General features: G+C 51.7%; 5 protein-coding genes across 5 annotated transcripts; all 5 read right to left on the minus strand.

Annotated features, from left to right (window-relative positions):
• Nucleotides 1-177: 177 nt before the first annotated feature.
• On the minus strand, nucleotides 178-954 carry V2A60_008834 (cytochrome oxidase complex assembly protein 1-domain-containing protein; the record flags this gene model as incomplete). Its single annotated transcript, XM_083260106.1, has 2 exons — nucleotides 178-662; nucleotides 756-954. The coding sequence occupies 2 exons, from the start codon at nucleotides 952-954 to the stop codon at nucleotides 178-180; spliced, it is 684 nt and encodes a 227-aa protein (XP_083116232.1).
• Nucleotides 955-4,448: 3,494 nt separating this feature from the next.
• Nucleotides 4,449-4,857, minus strand: V2A60_008835 (uncharacterized protein; the record flags this gene model as incomplete). Its single annotated transcript, XM_083260107.1, has 3 exons — nucleotides 4,449-4,459; nucleotides 4,521-4,679; nucleotides 4,737-4,857. 3 exons carry the CDS (start codon nucleotides 4,855-4,857, stop codon nucleotides 4,449-4,451), a joined length of 291 nt encoding a protein of 96 aa, XP_083116233.1.
• Nucleotides 4,858-8,458: 3,601 nt separating this feature from the next.
• On the minus strand, nucleotides 8,459-10,264 carry V2A60_008836 (Zn(II)2Cys6 transcription factor domain-containing protein; the record flags this gene model as incomplete). The annotated part of the gene is made up of 2 exons (XM_083260108.1): nucleotides 8,459-10,049; nucleotides 10,122-10,264. The coding sequence occupies 2 exons, from the start codon at nucleotides 10,262-10,264 to the stop codon at nucleotides 8,459-8,461; spliced, it is 1,734 nt and encodes a 577-aa protein (XP_083116234.1).
• Nucleotides 10,265-15,336: 5,072 nt separating this feature from the next.
• V2A60_008837 (uncharacterized protein) lies at nucleotides 15,337-16,735 on the minus strand (the record flags this gene model as incomplete). Its single annotated transcript, XM_083260109.1, has 3 exons — nucleotides 15,337-16,021; nucleotides 16,089-16,217; nucleotides 16,284-16,735. The coding sequence occupies 3 exons, from the start codon at nucleotides 16,733-16,735 to the stop codon at nucleotides 15,337-15,339; spliced, it is 1,266 nt and encodes a 421-aa protein (XP_083116235.1).
• Nucleotides 16,736-19,768: 3,033 nt separating this feature from the next.
• On the minus strand, nucleotides 19,769-21,576 carry V2A60_008838 (bifunctional cysteine synthase/O-acetylhomoserine aminocarboxypropyltransferase MET17; the record flags this gene model as incomplete). The annotated part of the gene is made up of 7 exons (XM_083260110.1): nucleotides 19,769-19,855; nucleotides 19,912-19,975; nucleotides 20,034-20,632; nucleotides 20,743-21,102; nucleotides 21,191-21,274; nucleotides 21,340-21,394; nucleotides 21,527-21,576. The coding sequence occupies 7 exons, from the start codon at nucleotides 21,574-21,576 to the stop codon at nucleotides 19,769-19,771; spliced, it is 1,299 nt and encodes a 432-aa protein (XP_083116236.1).
• Nucleotides 21,577-23,287: the final 1,711 nt, after the last annotated feature.

The following is a 23,287-nucleotide window of genomic DNA, read 5'->3' on the forward strand; positions in this document are numbered from 1 at the left end:
TGTAAAACAAAACTCCTCATTTGTGAAGCGGACCTTTTTTCGAGTTTTTTACTTGTATTTATAGATGTACACACGAATTGATAACTATTGTACAGTCGTTGTGGACGCATCCACCAAACTAGATTTCCTGAACGCTAAGCAGAGATTGTATTGTATGCGTAATGCCCTTTTCCATTTTCATTTGTTCAGCGCGCCCTGCTGTCTGAACCCTCTCTGGACAGGCTCCTCATCGAGCGGAGGCAGCGCGTCGTCCGCCGCCAGCAAGCTCTTGAAGGGGTCGCCGTCCTCAAGCAGGTCGATCCAGGTGCCGTCCTCGGTGCGCAGGCTCCATTCCGACGTCTCGAACAGGCTGCGGCTGCTGGGGCGGCTGCTGGTGAAGCGCATGACGGCGGTGCCCTTGGAGCCGCGGACGGAGAAGTGGATGTCGATGCGGCCCTGCATCTGGTTCATCTCGCCGCCGATCCACGGGATCTGATGCTTGAAGTAGATTTCGTCGCCGAGCGCCGCGCGGGCCTTGGGCGAGGTGCGCAGCGCGTACAGGGTCGACGCGATGACGGGCGACGACGACTTTTGGTAGTTGAAGATGGCAAACGACGAGGCGGCGACGAGCACGGCGAACAGCGGCAGCGTACGGCCCCAGCGGAAGCCGACCTGGGAAATGTCTGCGGGGCACGAGAAGAAGCGCCTTTCGGTTAGGGTGAGGGCCTATTGGGGGGGGTGCATGGACAGGAGGGAGGAGGAGGCGCGACTCGTACCGGGAAGCTCGCGGTCGGCACGGCGCGCCATCAGCGGTCCGTCGCCGGCCTTGGGCGCGGGCGTGTTCCATCGCTTCTGTTGGGCGTGCCGGTTGCGCAGGCACGAGCGGCTGCCGGTGGCGGGCGACGCCTGCTGCTCGGCGCGGAGCAGGTTCGCGGCAATGCGCTGCCGCAGCATCGACGCGGCTCTGGGGTTCATGGCGCGGTGGATGGTGGATGGTGGCGTGATTGGTATCAGCAGATGCAGGAGAGCAAAAGTGACGCTGGCACAGAATTTTGAAGGGGCCGAAGCAGACACGCCCCCCCGGGACCCACGCCCCGCCAAACAGCCGCCAGCCTTCGGGGTCTGGCACGCCGAAAGGCCGCTGTGGCACAAAAAGCCATCTCCAAAAGTCATGGTCACACAGAAAAAGACTATGCAATCCTCTGGAGGGAATTGCTTTTGGATTCGCTTGATCTTACTTACTTGGCATGTGTTTCCCTCGTCAAGTGCAAGACGCACCAAATACACTGGGCCTGTACTTACACGCTGCGCCCCGCCACAGTCGGAGGAGGTATAGTAGATATGGTTCGGGTATTTTAGTAGTATATGAAGATGGGAACTGAGAGATGAAATCTGAAAGATACTCTCATAATTCATCCATATGGGTCAAATGTTTTGAATTTCAACTATTTACAGAGCACGCCGTTTACTCCAATCCATATTTCAACTACTTGACCAATGGCGATGCTACAGAGCGACACAAAAAAATCATGGTTCACCAAAAAATGAATTTTGCGATCGCACGGTACTCAATTCCTCTGACCATTTCAGTAGACAAGATTCTCTATAGCTCAAGTGAAAGGGGACAGCACAGAGCGAGACGGGGACAGAATGAGATAAACCCCAAGTAAGTTTGCATAACCTCATATATTCTTCCCAGTCATCTCCCTCACATGCTCCGCAATTTTGAACCCCTTCTCTACATCAATCCTTCTTAAAACCTGATCTAGCCACGCTTGAATGTCAGGGTAATATTTTAGCTGTCGTGAGGCGACCGCCAGGGGTACAAGGAGAGCAAAGCCCCCGAGGATATCCCATTCGCAGTCCATCAAGTACTCAACGGTGCGACATATCTCTAGAGCGTGGCTGGTCGGACAATACTTCCCAGGCGGTAGCAATGGATTTTGAAGTGGTCCGCTTGAAGCATGCATACTGGACACTAATGACAGGGTTGCTGTGGCTATCCCGAGCTGATTGGCAAGGGAAGAAAGTAACAGCCTGATGGTGTTGAAACCATTTATCTCGAAAGCCCTTTCAGGCTTCGAGAATCGGTAAATGGTATCAAATGGAGAAGCAAAAAGAAGAGCTGCGCCAGACGACGAAGCCTCGTGACATGCCTTGGGGTATTTTGTCTCCCATCGTGCCCGCAAACTTTCAGTATCGGAGAGTGCCTGTATGATTTTTGAGCGCAGCTTCACGATTTGAGCAGCTTCCTCGGTTTCAGAAACGACTGTGGGCAGGTGGTCTGCCGCTTCCATGAAACCAGATATATCGCAGTACATGTCATCAAGTAAGACTCTAAATGTTTTCTGAGAATCAGGTCTACATCCCCAGGGAATCGATTTCCACTCTGGCTTCTCTAGAAAACTTCTCCGTCTCAAGACGACACAGGATGTTGCCTGAGAGAAGATTTTAGTCATTTTGACGAGATGTGACCTAGTAAATGCCCACCATTAACACTCGGTTGTATTCGAGGAACGACAGGGCCAACGGACGACTGAACGCGTGTGGACCAAGCGTGAAAACCTGCCAATATTAGATTCTGCACCATCAATTATTTTGGTTTGGGAGCCTACTACGGCCAAGAGTCCCTGGCAGTGTTGAAGCCAGTTGCCTGGCGCTGAGAAGACCAATGCTTCATAAAAAGCGAAGAACATGCTGCTCCAGAGCAGCGAGTACACGCCGTGATTCTTTGACATGAGGCGTGTAAGTGTCAGCTCTGACTGCAAAGATGCTAGACCACGGCTATATAGGTGCGTGGAGCGATGGGCCGTGTTCGTGCCGCTATGAAGTCGTCCAAAGAGCGCTTCGCTCACCGCAAGGCCTGCGAGATACGCTGACGACTCCTCGTCTGCGGCGTGGAATATGCTCGAGATTGTCGGCGCATCATTAGCGTCCGGGATATGGATGAAAGTTATACCAAATCTAGCGAAAAGATGGCCGATGGCGATTTTGTCTCTAAAGGCTTTCAGTGCCAAAAAGGGAACTGGCTGCGTACTGCCAGTGCGCTCGGGAGCTGCCTCGGGATAGAATCGAGTTTCCGAACGCATTGGCAAGCGCTCTTTTTGTGTAATGTTGGAATGTACGAAAATCGTTTGATTCTCATATCCTTGACAATTATGGAATCCTTTGAGGCACCGTTTGCATTCGGGCTGCGTTGCATCTACCATTGATCTCCGTCAGTACGTCAACACCATGACGGGACTCTGGAGCGAAGGGTCAATCCACGACACAGTAGGATCGATGTCAGCCGTACCACACTTCACCTTGCGCTGCCTACAAGTTAAGCAGCCTTTAGATCGACGAGGTAATTTTGGGATGGGTCTTATTAGGGCATCGGAAAGACCAATCTCGCTCAGATGCTGCATCTTGTACCACCTGCGACAAGACCAGAGAGCCTCAAAGGAGACTAGTTAACTGGCGCAGTATCGGCGCAGTATCCCGAGATGCACCGGTGGACAAGGTCTAGCCAATGTTACAGAAAATACGGCGAGCCATGAGCATCATTGACTGACTGGATATACCGAAGACTGCAGCTTCAAGCAAGGACGCCGCCGTCCGAACACATACAAAGAGGGTGGTAGGACAAGAAGATTCCCACTCGAGCCAGACCTGCTCCGGAGCCTCTTTTGATGATAGTTTTCCACGTGTATATATGAGCTGTACTGCGCATATACCCCACCAACTATGCCCATTGTAGAATTGGCTTGCGAGGTGCGCGGTAGGTTGTCTCAGTGAATCGCCGCTGTGTCAGTCAACTCGCAACTGTCTTACATTCTGAAATTAGCGAGCTTTTCAGCGTAGCATTCAGGGTGCCGAGCACTTATCAAGCATGAGAAAACTATCCTTCACCAAGTCATCAGAAAGAAGCAGGCCTCATCTTGGTGTGCTATTTTCGCGGCTCTCCAAAGCTCAAATTTGGTATTTCTTGGATTTTTTCTTACATAGATCTCGGAGCTCTTTTACTTCCCACATCCCTGTCCATTAGGAGAAGGGTCGCGGGGGCGGTGGACTGTCTCCGGGGCCGAGGGACCGAGAGACACGACTGTCTTGCTGTTCTTTGTGCAGCGAGCAAGGTGAGGAACAGCGGCCTACGGCTTGCTGTTATCTATTAATGGTTGCTTTCTCGTATATTCAGATTATCCCATGTTTCAGTCATATGTCGCCCAAACGCCCATGGTTATACGAGAGACCATTGCAAGCGGTGCCGTCACTAATTTATGTCTGTATCACTTTTCTCAGTAGTGACGCTGTTTGGAGACCAAATGTATTTTTGAAATCGTATATTAAACCGCTATATAAGCCTCTGCATTTGCAACATCCGGACACTGGAAAAACTTAGATAGACCAAGACAAAAACCAATATCGAGGCAATATAGCAATTCACTCCCTCGGTAGAAGCCGCTAAGCCGCGACAAGGTCATTCAGTTTCATGCAGATGCTATGGCATATCAGTCGAGAATATTACAAGTCAAGGGCAAAAAAGCACGAGTGTTACTCACGTTCGCAAAAGTCAGATTTGTCAGGGCCGGCATCAATGCAGCCATCGTAGCAAATCTCAACGTACACCACTTGATCGCGAGGCTGGCAGCGGAAGAGGAGATCAGATACGGGAATAGAGGTCGAAGGAGAGATGGCCCTTAGCTCATCCTCCGTCCAGCCTGCCCTCGAGTCAACACGGGCCACAAAGAGAGGCCGCTGAGGCGAGGACAACTCACCATAGTTTGCCAACAGGACTGATCCGCAGTAGTTGAGGCCTCTCTTGCAAGATTGATGGCTTGCGCTTGCGAGAAGCGGAGAAACCAGCAGAAGGGCGAGGGAAGAGAGCTCAAAACGCATGGTGGGCAACAGATTATAATCTTTATTTGGGAAGTGGGACTGGTTATTTTCTTGTTCGTTGAAGGAGGTTGAGGTTTGAGGTCACTGACGAGGACGGAGCTGGGTTCTTATAGCTCTCTATCCGGTACTGCCACCGTCATGTTGGGATTTTAACCTGCTTCGCGGATCCGAAATAGTAAAGACCAGCGGAATTCAGACACGATCTGGACCGGTCCGTGACCACCTCAGACAGTCGGCCCGCAAGGAGTTGATGCACCAGCAAAATGTAAATACCTGTAGAACAACACATGACACATAGACATCTACTTCAGCTGCGGCAAGGAAAATGAATTTGCTTCTCCGGTTGCGCTCAGGAAGTTCAGCTGCATGCAGCAAGACATTGTCTAGAGCGTCTCATGCCGGCAATTACATTGAGAATTGGCATCGAGGAGCCAAGGTCTCGTCCCTCGTCTCCAAGCAGGAAGACAGCACAGTATTTCGAAAATTGGAGTCAATCGTTTGTCTCGTGTATCGAGTCGCGAACAAGGCTGGGGGAGGCGTTGTTTCTGCCACGGTGTCTTGACGTCCAGGGTCGCGCGAGAGATCTGCAGAGAGATATCAAAAAGAGATGGCCCAGCCAGCCACATTCATTACTGATTCAAATGAAGCACTAGATTGCGAAAAGTCTTTTGTATCACTCAGAGTTACTGCCAACTTCAGTTCCCAATAGGCAGATCGAGTAGACCCTTTGGTATGACCAAGCAAGAGCTCACCAGTCATGCCGGTAGAAAGTCTAGTTGAACATCTGTATATGCCGATCCCTCAGCTGAGACGAGATAATCACCTCGCGTTTTCTCCTACTGTATGTCTATATTTCCTTATTTAGATGAGGACCAAGGCTGCAACGTCAGCGGCCGCATCATATCTGCGGTGGCCGCGTCTCCTACGCCCATCATCTCATGTTACGCCTTCACCAAGCTCAATCATTGGGAAACCTCCTCGTGGTAGTATTTTTCTTCTCCTCAAAAACTGCTAGGGTCGGATTTTCCAAGCCCATCTCCCTTTGCGGCGGATGATGCGCTAAACGTGTAAGCGCCAAACGCCCAGCCCCCGGTCTGTCACTGGTCAAGGCGTGGTTGCTCTTGAACGCCGGTTCGGAAGGCAGGTCTGTGTACACTGTCGGTTGCGGCACTCAAAGCTTCTGCCAAAACAAAGAACCAGGCGGTGCCCCCGGTACAGCACGCGCGACAACACCATCGTCCACGAGGCCGGGGAATACTGACCAACAGCACATGTCGCAAGAAACCATCGATTAAAATATCCATCTCTCTAACGAGTAGAATTTGGTTAGAAATGATGTATCCCTCACGTTCTAGGTTCTGAAGCACCCCATTGATGAGTTCTTCGGTACAGCAAGGCTGCCTTGTAGGGCGAAGGCGGTCATCTGCTGATGGTTTACGAGAGTATCTCAATCGACTCCCCGGCTACATCAATCGTAGCAAGAACGAGAAATTCTTCCTTCACGTTCATTCCGCCACTAGGCGCACATGGTCACCAAAGCCCTATAGGTTCGGCCGTACACACAGTACCTATTGTGCCGCTGTCCGTCGGCGCTGAGTGAATGAACGGTTTGTAAAGGATTTCCGCATCGGATCTATATGCAGTAAATATTTTCATAATCGATAATTAGGAACTCGCTCTCGAAATGTTTATGCATGTCCATATATGTTCACTGTTGGGCAAAGTTTGTTCGTCTCGTGGGCGTAGCTTCGCAGTACTACGGCCCACCAGCAATCGAACGAACTGATTAACCTCACACAGCCCAATAATTGGTCTTTCGTTTGTACATTATCAATCGCCATTGGAACTCTTTCGATTTCTAAATCAGGCAATAAGCGTTTGACATCATCACGTGCCGACCATGCGGTCAGCGCATTGTTGAACTTTACGTCGAGCCATCTGCCAGCCATCCTCTAGCCACGAAAATACCGTGACTGTGGGCTGGAACTTACTCACATTGCCTTACGCCCACTGTGCACACCTGCCATTCGTCGCCAACTCACTCGTTGTTCCTGTCCTGGTCTATGAAGCATTTCGTGAAGCTAGCGCGTTTACAGTGTACGCAGCGGCTCGGAGACTGCCACCAATCGTTCAAACAACCCTCTCAAAAAGTACACAGATCATGTTGTGGAAGCCGAAAATAGCCCAGAGTCTCTCGTCTTCCTCTTCTGATTATTCTGCCCAACGCTCCCGTTGTGTCGTTCAAATTGTCAGCACCGAAAATGGCGCTTCTTCCGACCACTCAGTCTTGCGTGTTTCGGAGGCATATTTCGCACTTTGATCATCATCATTGGAGAAACATAGTCAACCAAAAACTTGTCAACTTTGTATCTCAATATCAGAGAAACTTGTTCTCCAGGAAAAGAGGCGCGACAGCCGCGCCCGACTGTCAGCGCCGGATGTACGCCACCAGTCGCCCAGTGGGTTCAAAGCGAGCGCACAACGTAACGTGGGCTTCAGACGGTAAGAGTGTGAGCAAATTTGATTCAAATTGAACGTGTAGAGTATCTTTAACATCAATCAAGTTTGCTGAGCATCCGAAATATTGGCTTGTCATACTATTGTGATTGCCAATGTCCATTGTGGCAGTCAGCGCGTTGAGCATCCTTCTGCGCGCTCTATGCGCTGCATCAGCTGCCGCCGAAAATCCTCCAGCCCGACGGATATCGGTATTTTCGTCGGCCGAGTCCAGGCTGCGGCGTTGAGACCTTATTCAACGGCCCTATGACCAGTAGTCTTTGTGTGGCGGCACTGGATAAAACCATCCTTCGAGGACTTTTAGCCCATGGTGCGAACTAGGACTGCTTTACTATGGCAAAAGTCAGGGCCGCCTGGATTTGCCGTTGCTCGATTTCCGAGTCTGCACACTTTTCCGACGGCGAGAGAATTTCTTGGATCGGCACTTGCAAACCTTGATCCTCGGTTGTGCATTTTCGCGAATCGTCCTCCACGCCGATTCTCTTCAGAAAAAGCGTCCAGCGGTGACCTCGTGTGGCAGACGAACCTTTCTTCCTCAAGAAGTGCGAAAAATAGAAAAAAAAATACAATAAAGAATTAAAGAGAGAGAGACCCCGACCGAATCTGGAAAAGGTACATGTAATCAGCAACAATATGCGGTAGCACCTCCTGTAGGATGGATAAATTTGTGTCGACGAATGACTTGCTCTCGGGTGAAGAAAGTATACCGACGTTATTTTTCATCGCCATTCATGTTAGATTGGTAGGGAGGTAAATGGGATTCATTGACGCTCAAAACATCTACAATGGCCCCAGGCTCTTAGCCATGTTCCGGCTCTGTTCCCAAGAAAAAGTTGGTATGTGAAGGACTCCGGCCCAGTATTGACTTGATGAAACAAACCCCAGCCAAATATGAATAGAGCACATGCAGCTTCGCCTTCAATGACACGCTTTAAATCGACGCTATGCTACGTAATCAATATATATACATCTCCAGAGAGGGTAATTCAGGGAACCCCTCTTGGATACTCGGCCACTACGGCCCCTCCGTCCGCAAACGCGGACCTTCAGAAATGGGCGCTGTGTGTGAGCGAATCGATGCTAATCACCAGGATATTAGCACCATGCGGCCGGGCCAATTTTGCTTGGCATCTGCAATGCTGCGCAGCTGCATTTGTCCCAGACCATTCTCTAGCACCTCATATCCACCGTCAATTGCGCCTACGGTCGTCATTAGCGTTTCGGCAAAGGCAGCCATAATAACGCTCGACCAAATGCCTTCGGCGCGGGGCCATCTGCGGAGGATCGAAATTGCACGGCGACGTAGCTCAAGATCGGCACAGCCGGTAGCAACGATGAATAGAGGCTCAAGAACAACAGGCCCGAAGCAGTATGGGAGCACCTTTGTGATACGTGGTGCATTGGATAGAGGCGTTGAGACTGGCTTGGAGATGGTCTCCCATGTGGGAATAGAATGTTGCAATGTTGGTGACGATGCCTCAAGGGGTGATGTTCTTGCGCTGGCATCTACGCCAAAGGCTGAAGCTGACGCCAATGCCACTAGAATTCGCTCCGCAGTGTCAGTCATATGGTGATGTAGCGGCAACAGCGTCCTGTAGTCGTCGGATAGAAACAGAGAGTGCTCAATGGTAGCCTTGAGCAAGTCCAGAATCATGGATTCCAACTTATTCTCTGCGCCAGGTGGCTGGTAGTCGCAAAAGTGATCGTATTTGGCCTTCCACGCGGTAAAGGCGTAGCGGAATGCGAGGCAGGCTTCGGGGGAGGGTAGCATAAGGTCGGTGTACGGTCTGAGTTGACGCTCCTTCGCCACCATGGTCAGTCCGGCAAGAAGCGGCTGGAGCTCGCGGTATGCCTCTGTTAGGGAAATAAATGGAGTGGCGGACGGAAGCTTGGTAAACTGGTCAAAGTCTGTGAGAAGCCATTGGGGCCACTCAAGGCGGTCGGCAATCTCTTGGCTTTGCAGGCGATACATCAAGGCTGTCAAAGGAGCAACAGAGAGCATAGCACCTTGTGAGGACGTCTTCCAGTCATCCTGTCGTTTCCAGAAGCGCCAGGCGTTGAAGAGGCTGAGACTGTGGCGGGAAAACATGGCAGCGTCACGCTGGTTACCTTGCATGCTGGCAAGGCCGAGGAGAAGCACATTGGTCATGATGAGGATTTGCTGATTTTCAAAGGTAGGCGCATCGCCGCAAGGGTTACTCAGAGGGATGAGCTCGCGAATAGCAGCGTGGTAGTGCTTCATAACAAAGGACGTGAGGCCGTCGACGGGGGCGTCAGAAAAGCCGTACGTGGTGCTGTTGATAGCGTCACGAGAAGTGGCTAGGGCAGCAAGGGCAACAGAGGCGTGCCAGAGGGGACGATGGGCCTGGGCAGCTTGCGGAACATCGACGAGCCAGAACTGCATATCGAGGACGCATCCGACTTCAAGGACTGTCTGTGTGCGGAACAGGTAAAACATTTGCTGCTCGAGGCTGCTGGCTTCATGATGGATCGGACCAAGACTATTTCCGGGCTGTGTGGCAATGCCTACACTGGACGCAGGTGAGGAGCAGCAAGAACCGGCCGTGGAGGCATACTGTGGTGGGGGAAGGTCCATGTAGCCGCCGCATTGGCGCTTGGAGAAGACGCATCGACGGCAGATGGGTTTGCCCTCGTCACACTTTATCCGTCGGGCACTGCATGGATGTGGGAAATGACAATTAGGTTTGACAGTTCTTTGGATGATGGTGTCAATCGCATCGACTTACCGACAAGTAGCACAACCCGTCTTTACTTTGGTAGTCCATCGCTTTTTTCGATCGGGACGCTCTTCAGCCTTGACGCGTCGTCGACTGCGTGGTTCTTCGGTGAGGGATTCTGAGCTAACATGTTGTTGTGAATAGATGCACATTATGGATATATTGGCTGAAGCATGTGTGAAGCGTTGCAGGAGATGGACAAGCAGACGCCGGCAAACAAGAGTCCAAGCGTGCCGCTGGCAATACGCTTGTCGTGAGACGAGGGGACGAGCAACGAGCGAGAGGGAGGAAGAGGCGGCTGAGATGAAATTGGGGGCGGGCAGGGCGGTAGCAATGAAGGGGTCTTAAGGATGGGACGGGAGACGTACCTGTGGCGTCTTTATGTATGTTGAGAGCGGTTTGGAGGATATCTTGAGCGGACCATTGAGAATTGAGGTGGATGATGTAGGGTGGATGAGGTGGATGAGGTGGATGAAGTCGCTAGCTGGACACCCCTCTCTGTCGGGTGATTAGATTGGGGGGGTGGGTAGGGGGGTGCGGATGGGGTAGGCCAATCGTGTACTGAATACAGAGGCGGGAACAAGAAGGGAAGAGGAGCGAGGCATGGGCCGAATTTGGTAGACGAGCGAGGGCACGAGTAGGTAGACAGGTAACAACGTCGAGTGTGCGTTTCGAGTTTCGGCATTGTACGAATAGAGGAGGGGGTGGGTGTCTGGCATCGATCATATGCCGTGGCTGGGAGATTGACTCTTTCTTGGGAGAGCGCACGCAGGCCATGCAAGGTTCTAGCGCAATTCGAAGAGACTGTGATTCGAAGTGAGCCATCGTGTTGGCAGGGCGCTTGCAGCTGAAGCAAGGTGCTTTAAGAAAGCGGGGGGGTGTACGCAGTGTACCCTGCGGCAGCAAAATAGCCTGGTTTTTGGCTGCCTCCATCATCTTAATAAAGTAGTCCAGCGCGACCCCTAGTTTGCGAACTACGGACACGGGCAAAATGTAAAAATTCAATTTATTCCCACTGCAGACAGTATTTATCATGCGTCGAAATTCTATGGAGCTTCGCTCTGTGTGTTTCTAGTATAGGTGGTCAAGTCCTGTGTCTTCAAGCAAGTAGTCACCTAGTTGTAGTATCAACCAAGTACCTATGCCACTAGATGAGTACACGATCCGTCAGACCAGCATACTTACTCTCCATATGCATGTCCGACTCACTCACACCGTGCCTCTCTAGGTTTCCGCTTGCATGTTTCTCACTCCCTGCGCTTCTACCGGCAAGCATTTTGAGGCTTACGATGACCTCGACATGACTCCACAAACTGACCTGTCTACCTGCGCGTATCGCACCACCAAAACCGCAAAACCGCATTGTCCCAGCCCTGCCACGAGCCTCTAGTTCTTTCATGCGTGACTGTGTGCCTGCCGGTGTCTCCACCTGGAACCGCATAGGCTCGTCCTCGTTCACAAGTCCAACAACACACCCTCTCCCGCCCCCTCTATCCGTTCTTCGCTCACTCACAGTGCTACTTTGGGGACAGTCAGGAAAAAAGAACTGACCCCCCCTCCCCCTCCTAAACTTGGTCAACCAAGCCCCATGTCCTGTGCTTCGGATCGGTATCCATCCGTTTCGCCTTACAGGATGCCCTTGGCTCCAAGATGGGCTCCCCGGAGGCCTTGTTCGCCCACGTTGTGGCCACCAAAAGGAAGTATCTTGGTGGCGTGGCATCGTCGGCCACCCATATAAACGAGCGGGTCTGCTGGATCACAAGGCAAGACACTATGCCTATCAAAGATTCTCGTCGTCTAGTTGCAGCTGTACCTAACAGAGGCTGAGCACGTTGGGAGGTTCGGACCACCGTCAACAAGTCTCTTTAATACAACTGGGTCCCTTGCTCTTCAACTGTCTCTCGTTCCCCTATCCGTTTTCGGTTTTCTACACTTAAAGCCGAAAATCATTTCCATCCTCGCCCGTAAAAGCCAGGATGCATAACCCCACTGTCTCGTGTCTTGACCGACAAGCTTTGCCGTGCTGCCCGGCTTTCCCCTTTGCCAGGAACCTGGTTGCTTCAGTTACTCCGCCTCTTCAGCATGTTGTTCTGATTTTTTTTTCTTTTTGAATTTTTTTTTCCCTTGGCTTTATTTCTTCATCTCCTCTCAACTCCACAGTCTCGTCTGCGGGCTCCCCCCTTGCTCATTCACCACCGCCCTAAACCAGAATCGAGAAAATGCCCCACTTGAACGAGATTTAGCGCGTCCTGCTCGCCTAAACCATGTCTGCCTTTGCTCACGGAACAACAGAAGAACCTCGACTGTGGCAGTGTGGGCACGCACCCTTCCGATAGATGCATGCAAAGTAAGTATTGACTGCACTTTTGCTCTGCAGGGACCGGCAGGTCGTCATGGGTGTGGATAAGGCTCAGCAGTTGCTGACTACTGATCACTTCCCGATCGTCATCCCCATCATCTTCGCTGCCGTCGTATTGCTCGCACTTCTCGGGCCCTCAGATTCGTCGAAACTGCGCAAGTCGACCACGCGAGCACCTTGTAGGTGAGGATACATGGCCTCAGGTAGCCAGAAACTGGGCACAGTGTGCTGGTTTCTAAAGATTCATTTTCAAAATTGCTACAATTCCTAGGCATTTCTCTTCGACTGTATTGTGCGCTACTCATAACCTCGCTTGGGGGACATCGTCCTTTACAGTCTACCTCTCCAACTCTTCTATCCGCCTTCGTCCTATATCGGGAAAGGGCCGCAGACCTTTGCAAGATCGCAATGTGGAGGTTTCACGCTTGCTCTGCCGACGAGCTAGCTCCTTCGCCAACGGCCATGCACATACCCTGATCAGCCAGGAGGATCATCGCATGCTTATTCTTTCTCTTGGGTGAGAAGAAACAATAAATAATCAAGGCACCGTATTACCATGCGACTACTGGGTATGCTACCATGAGCCAAATCCACCCAAGTCAGGCTACAATGGGGTGTGTGCCCATACCCCCATTGCCATGACCTTCCTGAATCCACCAGCTGAAGCCCTGCAGGGCTTACCTAGACAGATCAATATGACCTAAACTGCTCAGCCCCGGCGCAGAACAAGCTTGGGAAGCTGGAAACGCTCTTGACTGGTGGCCTTCTTTCGAACGTCACGCTATTTCTGGGGCGTCTGTCACTGTCCTTGTTCCAAGTGTAGCCAGTACCAGACATCTTGTGCCAGTAGATGACGTAGCAATATCGAAGAGAACACGCACCGGTCAGGCCTATCGCCATGACGATTCCATGGACCTTTATTCGATGAGCAAAATAGACTGTCGGATTGGCAGAGCCATCATCGTATGCACTGCCTTTGGGAGACCATATATCTTAACAGCACGCATTTCCGTAAACATGACAATGTCCAGAGTAATGTCACTAGCGGAGCTTATTCGCTCAAGAGCCTCGAGGTTTGATGGTTTTGTTGAGCAATGGAGTCTCCTTTTGCAGACTGCTTTTGTATGGTTTTGATGAGCAGGGTCCCTATCTTTGGTCAGCATTTCAAACGTCTTGACTCCAATAAAAGACCAAGACAGCTTAGATAGACGAAATGCTCGTCGTGAACCCCAATGGTATGCGTATGGCAAAGTATATTTATCGCATTCAGAGCAGAGAGCCGCCAATCCCGAAATCCGGTGCGTGAAACGGATTTCAAGTCACGTTTTTGTGTTGCATGGCATCGAATCCCTTCGTCTATCAGACTCGCGCTAGTCCAAAAACTGCAAGCAACAGCACCACTTGCCCCCACCGTAATGTCAACTATTCACACACCCTCCTCCCCTTCCCCCTCCTCATCATGACCCGCGATCCTCTTAAAACATGGCATCACGCCTCGGCCATTCCCCCCTTCGGCATTGCGGTGACCGGGACGCGCCGGTAGAACGGGGCTGTCATTGATGCCTGGAAAGCTTTTGGTATGCCCTCCATTTGAGAGACCCTGAATGGTTGTTTTCGGCTAGTGGAGCCAGCTAGGCCGGCAGTTTGGTTGGTGAAGTCCTTAGAATAACTGCCATCTTGGTCTTGCTCCACCAATAGGCCAGCCTTGCCAGCCAGTTTGTCTGAGACCATGACTAAGGTTATGTTTTCCTTCTCTTGTTTCGCCATCGAGTTTCTGTTCCAGCCCTTCTCGAGTCTCCATAGGAAGTCATATCCGGTCGAATAGACACTGCCAAAAACTGGATATCAAATATCAAGAGTGAACATTGCGCAGCGGTCGGTGAAGCAAGGCACACTCAATTCTAACCAATCAGGTTCCACAGTGCTTTGCTGTCATAGCTATCCAGAACGAAGAGCCAGGAGTCAGGGCGGTACGCCTTCCTAACGGCTAGATTCCTTGTGGATTGAGACAAAAAAGATTCACCGCCCTGATGACAACTGGCGATAGCTGTCGTGTGGAAACCGCAACTCCGGAGCCGTTCTGTTTCACGACAGCTTTGATCTGGCTGGCCGATGCGCTCTCAGGCTAATAAGCTGAACTAATATCAGGCCCGTCAGGCCCATCAGGCTCTCAGCCTGGTGCATTTCGATACTGCCCCTCTGCCCCTCGCTCCAACCGCAGTCCGAGACTCACCCGCAGATTTCATGCGTGTCCAGATGCGGGACGTAGTTGAGCGAGCGAGGTGCCAGGCGTAAGCGTAACTAAGCGAGCAAACTATGCCGATTGGCTAGTCCTTTGTTACGCTAGACACCACGGCCAACGACATTCACTCATTCAACTCGGTGTGGAAGATGTATATCATATTAATTATCTTGGTCGGCTGTATTTATTCTGGTATACTGTGCTCTAACCAACAATGCGTGCGATGAAATGTCGAGATATGCACAGATCTAGAAGAGTCCCTGTAGGGCTGCCCGGACTTGGGGCTAGAAAAATGGTTGTTACCCAACGCCACTCAAAGTAAGATGATGATGCCCTGTCCCGAAATACTGAAAAAGATGGATGTTGACTATGAGTCGTGAAAATGCAGAAAGAAAATGACCGTGGAGGTATAAGCAATGACTGTATGCACAGTAAAGGTATAAAAAATGATCGTATTAATGTGTGCAAAAGAAAAAAATGAAAAAGAAGGGGGAGAAAGAGAGGTGGAAGAGACCGAGGGGGGAGAGAGCGAGAGGGAAGAGAGCGAGAGGGAGGAGAGCGAGGGGGAGAGAGGAAATTTGTTGGCTTCAAAAACGCCATTATTGTTGCCAACCCCGCTTGGATCAGCGCCGTCGTTGGTTGAATCGCGAGGTTAGAGGGTGCGGCGCGCTCTGGGACTTGGGGCTTGTTGGGACAGACGCTTCCTTGTCCGGCAGCGGTGGCGGTGGCGGCACGGGGTCGCTATTCACATCCTCAGACAGGCCTGACCGCAGACGGCTCTTGTGGCTCTTGTGGCTCCTGTGGCTCTTGTGGCTCTTGAGGCTCCTATGGCTCTTGATACTGCCGGCTCTGCTCCGGCTCGGCGGCATCAGGTTGTCCTTGTTCTCGGACACGACTGTGGTCGTCACGGTCTTGATGATGCTCGTCTCCGGCACCGGGTCGAGGTAGCTCTCGTCACCGGGCGCCTCGTGGCGACCCTCAATGTCCATGTCGTACCACGGGGAGCCGCTGCGAATGGACTGCGTGTCGAATTTGGGCGTCGCAGGCGCGGTACTCGCGTCTCCAAAGATACTCGTGTCCCCAAAGACGCTCTTGTCACCAAAAATGCTCTTGGTACTGCCGTACTTGTCGCCGTAACGGTCGTGGCCCATGGGCAGGGGCGGGTGCCACGACGGGAAGCCCCTCGAAGAACCGCCAGCGGCCTGGCTCGGGGCTGCCTCGCTGCTGACAACCTTGGCAATGAGGGAGGTCATGACGAGCTCGATGTAGAGCTTGATGGTGTAAGCAAGCGGTGCAAACTGCACGTAACTATTGAGTAGAGTATCAGTAATTGACGACTGGGATGGCGGCGGGTACGCGACATGGCGGTACATACACGTAAGGGTCAGATAGGCTCAGCATGCCGAGTAATGCAGCGTCCATGGCCGTGGAAACCACAATGAGCACCGTGTTCATCTTGAACAGCGCCCAGTACTTGGGAAGACCGCCGGCGATCAAGCGGAATCTGACGAGATATAAGAAAAAGACATTCAACCCCAAATCCACCGCGAGAAAGAAACTTTTTTCAAACTTTTCGAATATATCGTTGAGGCGCTTCCGCTGCGGCGAGGCGTCCGGTAGGTAGGCCGGAATCCAGATGACATAGACGCCGGCGTTGACTCCGAGGATGAGCACAAAGAGACCCCATCGCATCCACGTCGCCCGTTGCCGGCTCATCATGATGAGGGAGACGCGGTTGGCAATAATCTGGGAAAGTATCTGCGTCTGCAGCGCCCACAGCGTGACGGTGCCGAAATAAAAGGCAAGGGTGCCTTGTAAGTTGCCGTTGAAGTGCAGGATGGTAATGATGGCAAAGACGAGATTGACGATGGCCTCGCTCCAAATCATGTAGAGATAGCTATTCTGCCATCCCCAGGCGCCGGCGCGCTGGACTATCCTCCGCGTCTGATTGCAAATCTCCAGTAGCGTAAAGGCAAAGGCGCCCAAGAGGGCGCCAAAGTAGATCGAGGGCAGGTCGATCATGTTATCTATAACTCTCTTTGTTTGGGTTTTCTGCGAGCTGCCTCTTAGTAACTCATCTGTCGCATTCCATCGCTCCAAAGCATTGGTCTCCGTCTTTGGTTGGTTGGTCGGCTGGCCGTGGGAGGAGGAGAGGAGTGTGTGTGTGTGTGTGTGTGTGTGTGCGAGAGAGACGAGACGGATCGGAAAGAGAATGAGGAAGAGACGAAAACGGGAGGGTAGTACCCGGACGGGCTCGACAGTGTGGTCACAACTGGGCAGAGGCGCAAAGTCCCGTTTTCGGTACGGGAACGAAGAAAGACGGACTGACCAGCAGGAAGACGGGAAAAAGGCACAACAGGGAACAACCGTTACACGGGGGTCAATCAAGCTACTTGTTCGGCGCAAGTGGGAAGAAAAAAAGAGAGAGAGAACGTTTGCATAACGGGTGGCAAGCTCCATGCGCATGGAGCTTGGCGCAAAGATGTTGGGGGGGGAGAGAAGGAAGCAAGCCGAGGTTGGGTGATTTCCTGATTGGGCGTCAGATATCACAACCATGGTCCATGGCCAGCACAGATTTCTACAATCTTCAACCAGGGTCCCCAGTTGACGATTTATCACTCTATCCCGCCCGCAAAGGTGAATATATTTGAGACCAAATATACCAGCACACTCACCGCATCCATCGTCCATTTTGCTGCGCTAACTCTGCTATACAGTCTTGTCGTCTTTCTCCTTTTGTCCTAGAAAACCTACGCCACGATTCTATTTCTGTTTCCCCCCCCCCCCATTGAGGGATTCAGGATGCGCAAACAAAGTGGGAGCGGATCATTTTTAGGCTCGGTTTGTGAAGGGGACTCGGCCCAGTGTGGACACTGGCCAAACTATAACTGGGCAGATGGGCAAAACAACACACAACACACACACACACAACAACAACAAAAAGCCATAGCCAGCGCCTTCGTACCTCAGGTTGTTTGCTCTGCGGCATCAGGACCAGGGCCAACAACGCGGAGTGGGGGGGGGAGGGCGGTTGATCCATGTGCAAGCCAGCCAGCCAGACTGAAGTTCAATTCTTTTTTTTTTTTTTTTTTTTTTTTTGCATGTTGGCTGACGGAAATTTTCTTACAAAATCAACAAGGGGAAAAAAAAAAAAGAAAAAAAAAAGGACTGTATTCGTAAAGAAATCTCTCTGGAATTGTCTCGGAGCTCATGGCAAAAGAGATGTTGAGTGGGTTGGCCCATCACGAAAGGGGGATCGCGGCGATCAGACCGCCCCCGGGCATGACATTGGTTGCAAGGCCAATCCCACGTTGACTTGCAGTCGGGGTCGCTTGGGTGTTTTTTTTGTTCCCCTCAGTTTCAGTAGTAGCGGGGTGCCTTGGACAAATCTCATTTAAAAAAAATAAAATAAGATAAAAATAAAAACTTGCGTGTTCTCTCTCTCATGCGCCGTTGTCCTCCTCCTCCCCGCTCGTCCCTTTGGCCATGTGCAGCTTCGGGCGCTGCCGTGGCAAAAGCCTTTTTTTTTTTGGCGTGCTTCTCTCTGCACACGCTACTCAGGGTAGCGAGCGACAAACGAGCTCGCGAAGAGCAAGTCCCATGATTGAAAATAGCTGCGCTGCCATGCAGAGCAGCAATATAAAAAAAAAAAGGACAAGGGGAGGAGAAGTGGAGGGGGCTGGCTGCAGGTTGGCCGAACACCGGCGACTCGAGCAGACACGGGCACCAGCAGCAGCACCTGAAATGAATACCCCAGCATCAGCTCAATCGCTCCTTTGATTATATTCTCCGAAGAGAGGTGCAATCTTACTACAACCACGAGCCTTGGTTGTTAATCTCCCAGGTCCGCCAATCGTATATATCCACCCACGCTATGTACGGGGTTGCAGATTACTCGGTACACAGGACGGCTGTTGCAGATCCCCATTGATCACTGCTGTTGTTGATTTTTTTTTTCTTGACCTTGTCATTGATTTTCCCCTTGTTTTGAACTTGATTCTTCTTTTTTTGTTTCGTTCCTCGTAATGCTAAATCGACAACATCGGCGCAGCGTGCGGTCAGACAGACAGACAGACAGCTCTCCACCTAGGTCCATCCTTGTCTACCATGCGGCATTTGCACAAAAACCAAAGCGCATGATTATGTTTTTTTATGGGATGCCAAGGATGATGCAACCTCTTTTCGTCCCACCGGCTGTTTATCGCGCGGTATCCGGCGCGTCCTGCTTGCTTCTGCTGGCTCGTCGGGGTTGGGTCAACTTTGTGATGTGAGGCTCTTTGTTCCTGCCGTGGCCCCCACCACCCATCCGTGAACAATGCGGCGCTTGTTTCGATGGTTCCCTGGTAGCCTGGCTACCAGTAATCGCCCATAATTCATACCAGGTACACCCTTGTTTCTTGTGATGAGAAAAAAAAAAGGCAGGCATTCTTCCAATGTGATTATGTGATTTACTGTGCTCCGTAAGCTCTGCTTTCTTCACATGACCGGGATTGGCCTTGTTGCGAGGCCGGGATTGTCGCGCTATTCGTCGAGAGCAAGTTACCAGTACGATCGATTCGGGTGTTGCCTTTTTCTCTTCAGCAATTTATTTTGGCAAATTTTTTTTCCGTCACCCTCGCGCAGCGATGAATGATATCATGGTCGGATCACCATTGCTGTATGAGCACGTCGCAGGTTGCCCCGGCGAGGGTTTGCTCCTCGGGTCACTGCGTCTTGCGCTGGTGGCAGCGCCGCTGCACGCATCGATTTTCCGCTGGAGCTGATGGCCCGTGTACTCTTCGATCAAATTTCGTTTTTTTTTTCTGTCCTTGCGCGTCAAGCCGACGCGTCAGGCTGCAGGAACATGCATCAATGTCTAGCATGTGAGAGCATGCATCTGTACTCCCGTACGGCTTGCGCCGCACAGTCCCAACATCACGTGTCACCAAGCAGCAACATCAGCCTTGAGTTCAGTTAAATTAAGGGTGCTTGCTATCAAAAAATTAAGCATCCAACTACCCAGTCCTGTCTGCTGAGCTTGGTCCTATTGTCATCAATTCGGGCTGCAGACTGCGTCTAGATGCCAGCCGCAGTGAAGGACTGTTCAAAGTCTGCAATGATGTCGTCAATGTGCTCAATACCAACCGAGATGCGGATCAGATCCTGCTTTGAAATTAGCGACCATGCTTTCGTATAAGCCCTGGGGGTGGGTAATTTACCTCAGTAACGCCAGAGTTGGCCTTTTCCTCGTCGGAAAGCTGTTCGTGGGTAGTGGTCCACGGGCTACAACATGTTAGCAAAGACTCTCCTCCTTCCACGACACTGCTTAAGGGCTACGTACTGAATTGCCAGAGTCTTGGCATCACCAACGTTGGCCAGGTTGGAGATGAGCTTAAAGTTGTCAACCACCTTGGAGCCCTCGGCGACGCCGCCCTTGACACCGAAGCTCAGGACGCCTCCGAAACCCCTCTTGAGATACTTCTTGGCCGTCTCGTGCGACTTGTGACTGGGCAGGCCCGGGTAGGACACCCAGCTGACCTTGGGGCTCTTCTCGAGGTACTGGGCGAGGGCGAGCGCGTTTTGGGCGTGGCGCTCGGCGCGCAGCGACAGCGTCTCGGTGCCGAGCAGCAGCTGCTGGGCGGCGAAGGCGTTGAGGTAGGCGCCCAGGTCGCGCACAATCTCGACGCGCGCGCGGATGATGAAGGAGATGGGGCCAAACGTCTCCCAGAACTTGAGCCCGTGGTAGCCCTCGGACGGCTCCACGAACTGGGGGAAGCGCGCGGCGTTGGCGCCCCAGTCAAACTTGCCGCTGTCGACAATGACGCCGCCGACGGTGGTGCCGTGGCCGCCAATCCACTTGGTGGCCGAGTGTACGACAATGTCGGCGCCATGATCAATCGGGCGCACAAAGTAGCCGCCAGCGCCAAAGGTGTTGTCAACCTACGCACAGAAGGAAAAAAGAAAAGGTCAACGGCTTGCCAGTTATCTCGCGGGTGGGAGGGCAAGGGAGGTCAATCGTTCTGTTTGTGTGTGTCAATGTCAGAACTTACAACAAGAGGTACCCCCTTGGCATGTGCGACCTTGGCAATAGCTTCCAGGTCGGGCACGTTGTAGCGAGGGTTGCCGATGCTCTCGACGTAGACGGCCTTGGTCTTGTCGTCAATCAGCGCAGCAATCTCATCCGGGCTGTCGCCGTTGACGAATTTCGTCTGGATGCCGAGGCGCGGCAGGAAGACTTTGAACTGGTTGTACGTGCCGCCGTAGAGGTTCGACGTGGAGATGATGTTGTCGCCGGCATGGGCCAGCGTGTTGATGGTGATGAACTGGGCGCTCTGACCAGACGAGGCGGCGAGAGCGGCAACACCACCTTCCAGAGCGGCGATGCGCTTTTCAAAGACATCGACAGTAGGCTATGCGGGAGAGTGAGAAAAAAAATTGCGCTGCCACTATTTTCGTTTCTTTTTATTTTTATTTTTCTGGGAGGGCACAGCAACGTACGTTCATAATTCGAGAGTAAATGTTGCCAAACTCCTTGAGGCCAAACAGCCTCGCGCCATGGGCAGAGTCATTGAATGTGAAGCTCTAATTCTCAAAAGTCAATCGGTGCAGCTCCAAAAAGGAGCCGTATTGCGCGAAAGAAATCTCACAGTTGTAGCGTAAATGGGCACGGCGCGCGCGTTGGTCGTAGGATCGGGCTCCTGGCTGCAAAAATGGTTTGGTGTAAGCCAACGAAAATGAGACGAAGCCCCGAGGCAACGACAAAATCATGTTTCCCCCAAGCAAAAGCTCCTAGAAGCTCTACGGGCTGAGGAGGGGAAACCCAATGTTACGTACCCAGCATGGAGCTGAAGAGTCTCGAAATTCTTGCTCAGTTGTTCGGCCATGATGCGGGAGTGGTGTCACGAGGACTTGCGACGTTGTCAAAAGGGGGCAGGTATAATCAGAAGTTGGGACGTGTAACAAACTTTTTGACGTTGTGATTCCTAGCAGTACTATGCCAAGTAGTTGCTTCAACGGATATAAAAGAAGAAGAAAAAGAGAGTTTTTTGCGCAACGCGAAGAAGGAGTCGCACAACGTTATAAGCCTAAGAAATGTGATGAGACCTCAGCTGTCACTGCTACCCCTCATCTTCCACTCTCTTACTTTTTTTGCAAATCCCCCTCCCACCCTTCTCCGATTTCCGCCCGCCTTGCCTGCCCTTGATGCGCGCGAGCCAGACTACTAAAGGCGCATCGAGGCTTGCATAAGTAAAGGTTTGAAGTGGGGGTGTGTGCTCTTGGCCTTTTGCACCAAAAGCACGCCATCGCTACAGTGGCACGCTGCGTAACCGGACGGCCAGGTCGCGTCATTTTGGTATAAACTACTTACTCGGTAGACGATTGGGGAGGCTACTCGGGTTGTGAAGGTGTTTGCGCGCAATCGTATCCCGTCGTCCGGAAGCTGGCTGAAGCAAACTTTTGGAAGCGAGAGCCAATGGCCCACTATGCAACGATGAGCTTGCCTTGTTGTCGAAGAGACTCAAAATCCGGGTTGGGGAGTTTGTTCTGTGTTTCGTACGCAACTTGCTAACTAGTAGATGCTACTGCTGTTGATCTAGTCTGTAGTTGAAATCTGGTCAGGTCAGGTTGCGATATGCAAGGGGCCTAAATCTCACCACTCGACCGATTGGTACATGTATATTTATCGGGGCCGTCCGTTCATGATGGTGTTTAGCAGGCCGCTGCCGATTGGCCCTGAAATACGACCTGTATCAATCTAATCTAGCAACTTCTGTGCATGCGACTGTGATCGCGTCGCATCTCATCGGGAGGCGTATGTATAGAACCAAGTACAAAGTATGAGCCATGTGAGCAAATGGCCAATTACATTGCCTTGATGCATGCTTAGTTATTAGTAGTAATAAGCGTTAGAATTTCCCCTCTACTGTGTATCCCCACAGACCCTTGGAAATCTAAAGCTGGTCGCTGCTTTTTCCGTGCGTCATCGTAAGTAGTTGTCAATAATCTGTACTAGTTAATGGCCGGGGTGTGCCTCAGCCCTGGGCCCCCCCGACGAGCCGACGTCACGACGATGCCCGTCATGGTAAAAAGTACATCCATCCAATTCAGTAGCAAGACGGAAGTAAGTAGAGCTCCTAACAAGGCACTTTTTCTCATGTGTAAAAAACCAAGGAGCGCCCATCACCAGCACAACTGTCACTGGACAAGTACCCTCCATGAAAGTGCACTAACCAAGTAGTTACTGATGTAGGACAGCCAGTGTCCTGTGTCAACCGCGAGGCATGCAACGGCTTCAAAATATTTACAGCATCTCCGAGTAGTTTTGGAGCAGCCATGGATTGTACATCTGCGATGCTTTCTGCCTTTGAATTGCTGTCAAGTAGATTGTGCAACTCAAATCTCGGAATGCGGTAGCACCAACAACGCCACTACAGCGGCCTTATAACTGATACAAACAGGCTTGCAGGCGTTGCCCTAACGTTGGTGGGGCTGGTTTTCATCGTAGCTAGATGAGTCAGCCGCGCGCCACGAAAGGTTAGGCTGGAAATGATGATTTTTTTTTTTTGGTTGTCACTATCCTTGCTCTCGCTCGGT

Source organism: Cordyceps javanica, chromosome 6, assembly GCF_051103115.1.
Source record: "Cordyceps javanica chromosome 6, complete sequence".
Lineage (NCBI taxonomy): Eukaryota > Fungi > Ascomycota > Sordariomycetes > Hypocreales > Cordycipitaceae > Cordyceps > Cordyceps javanica.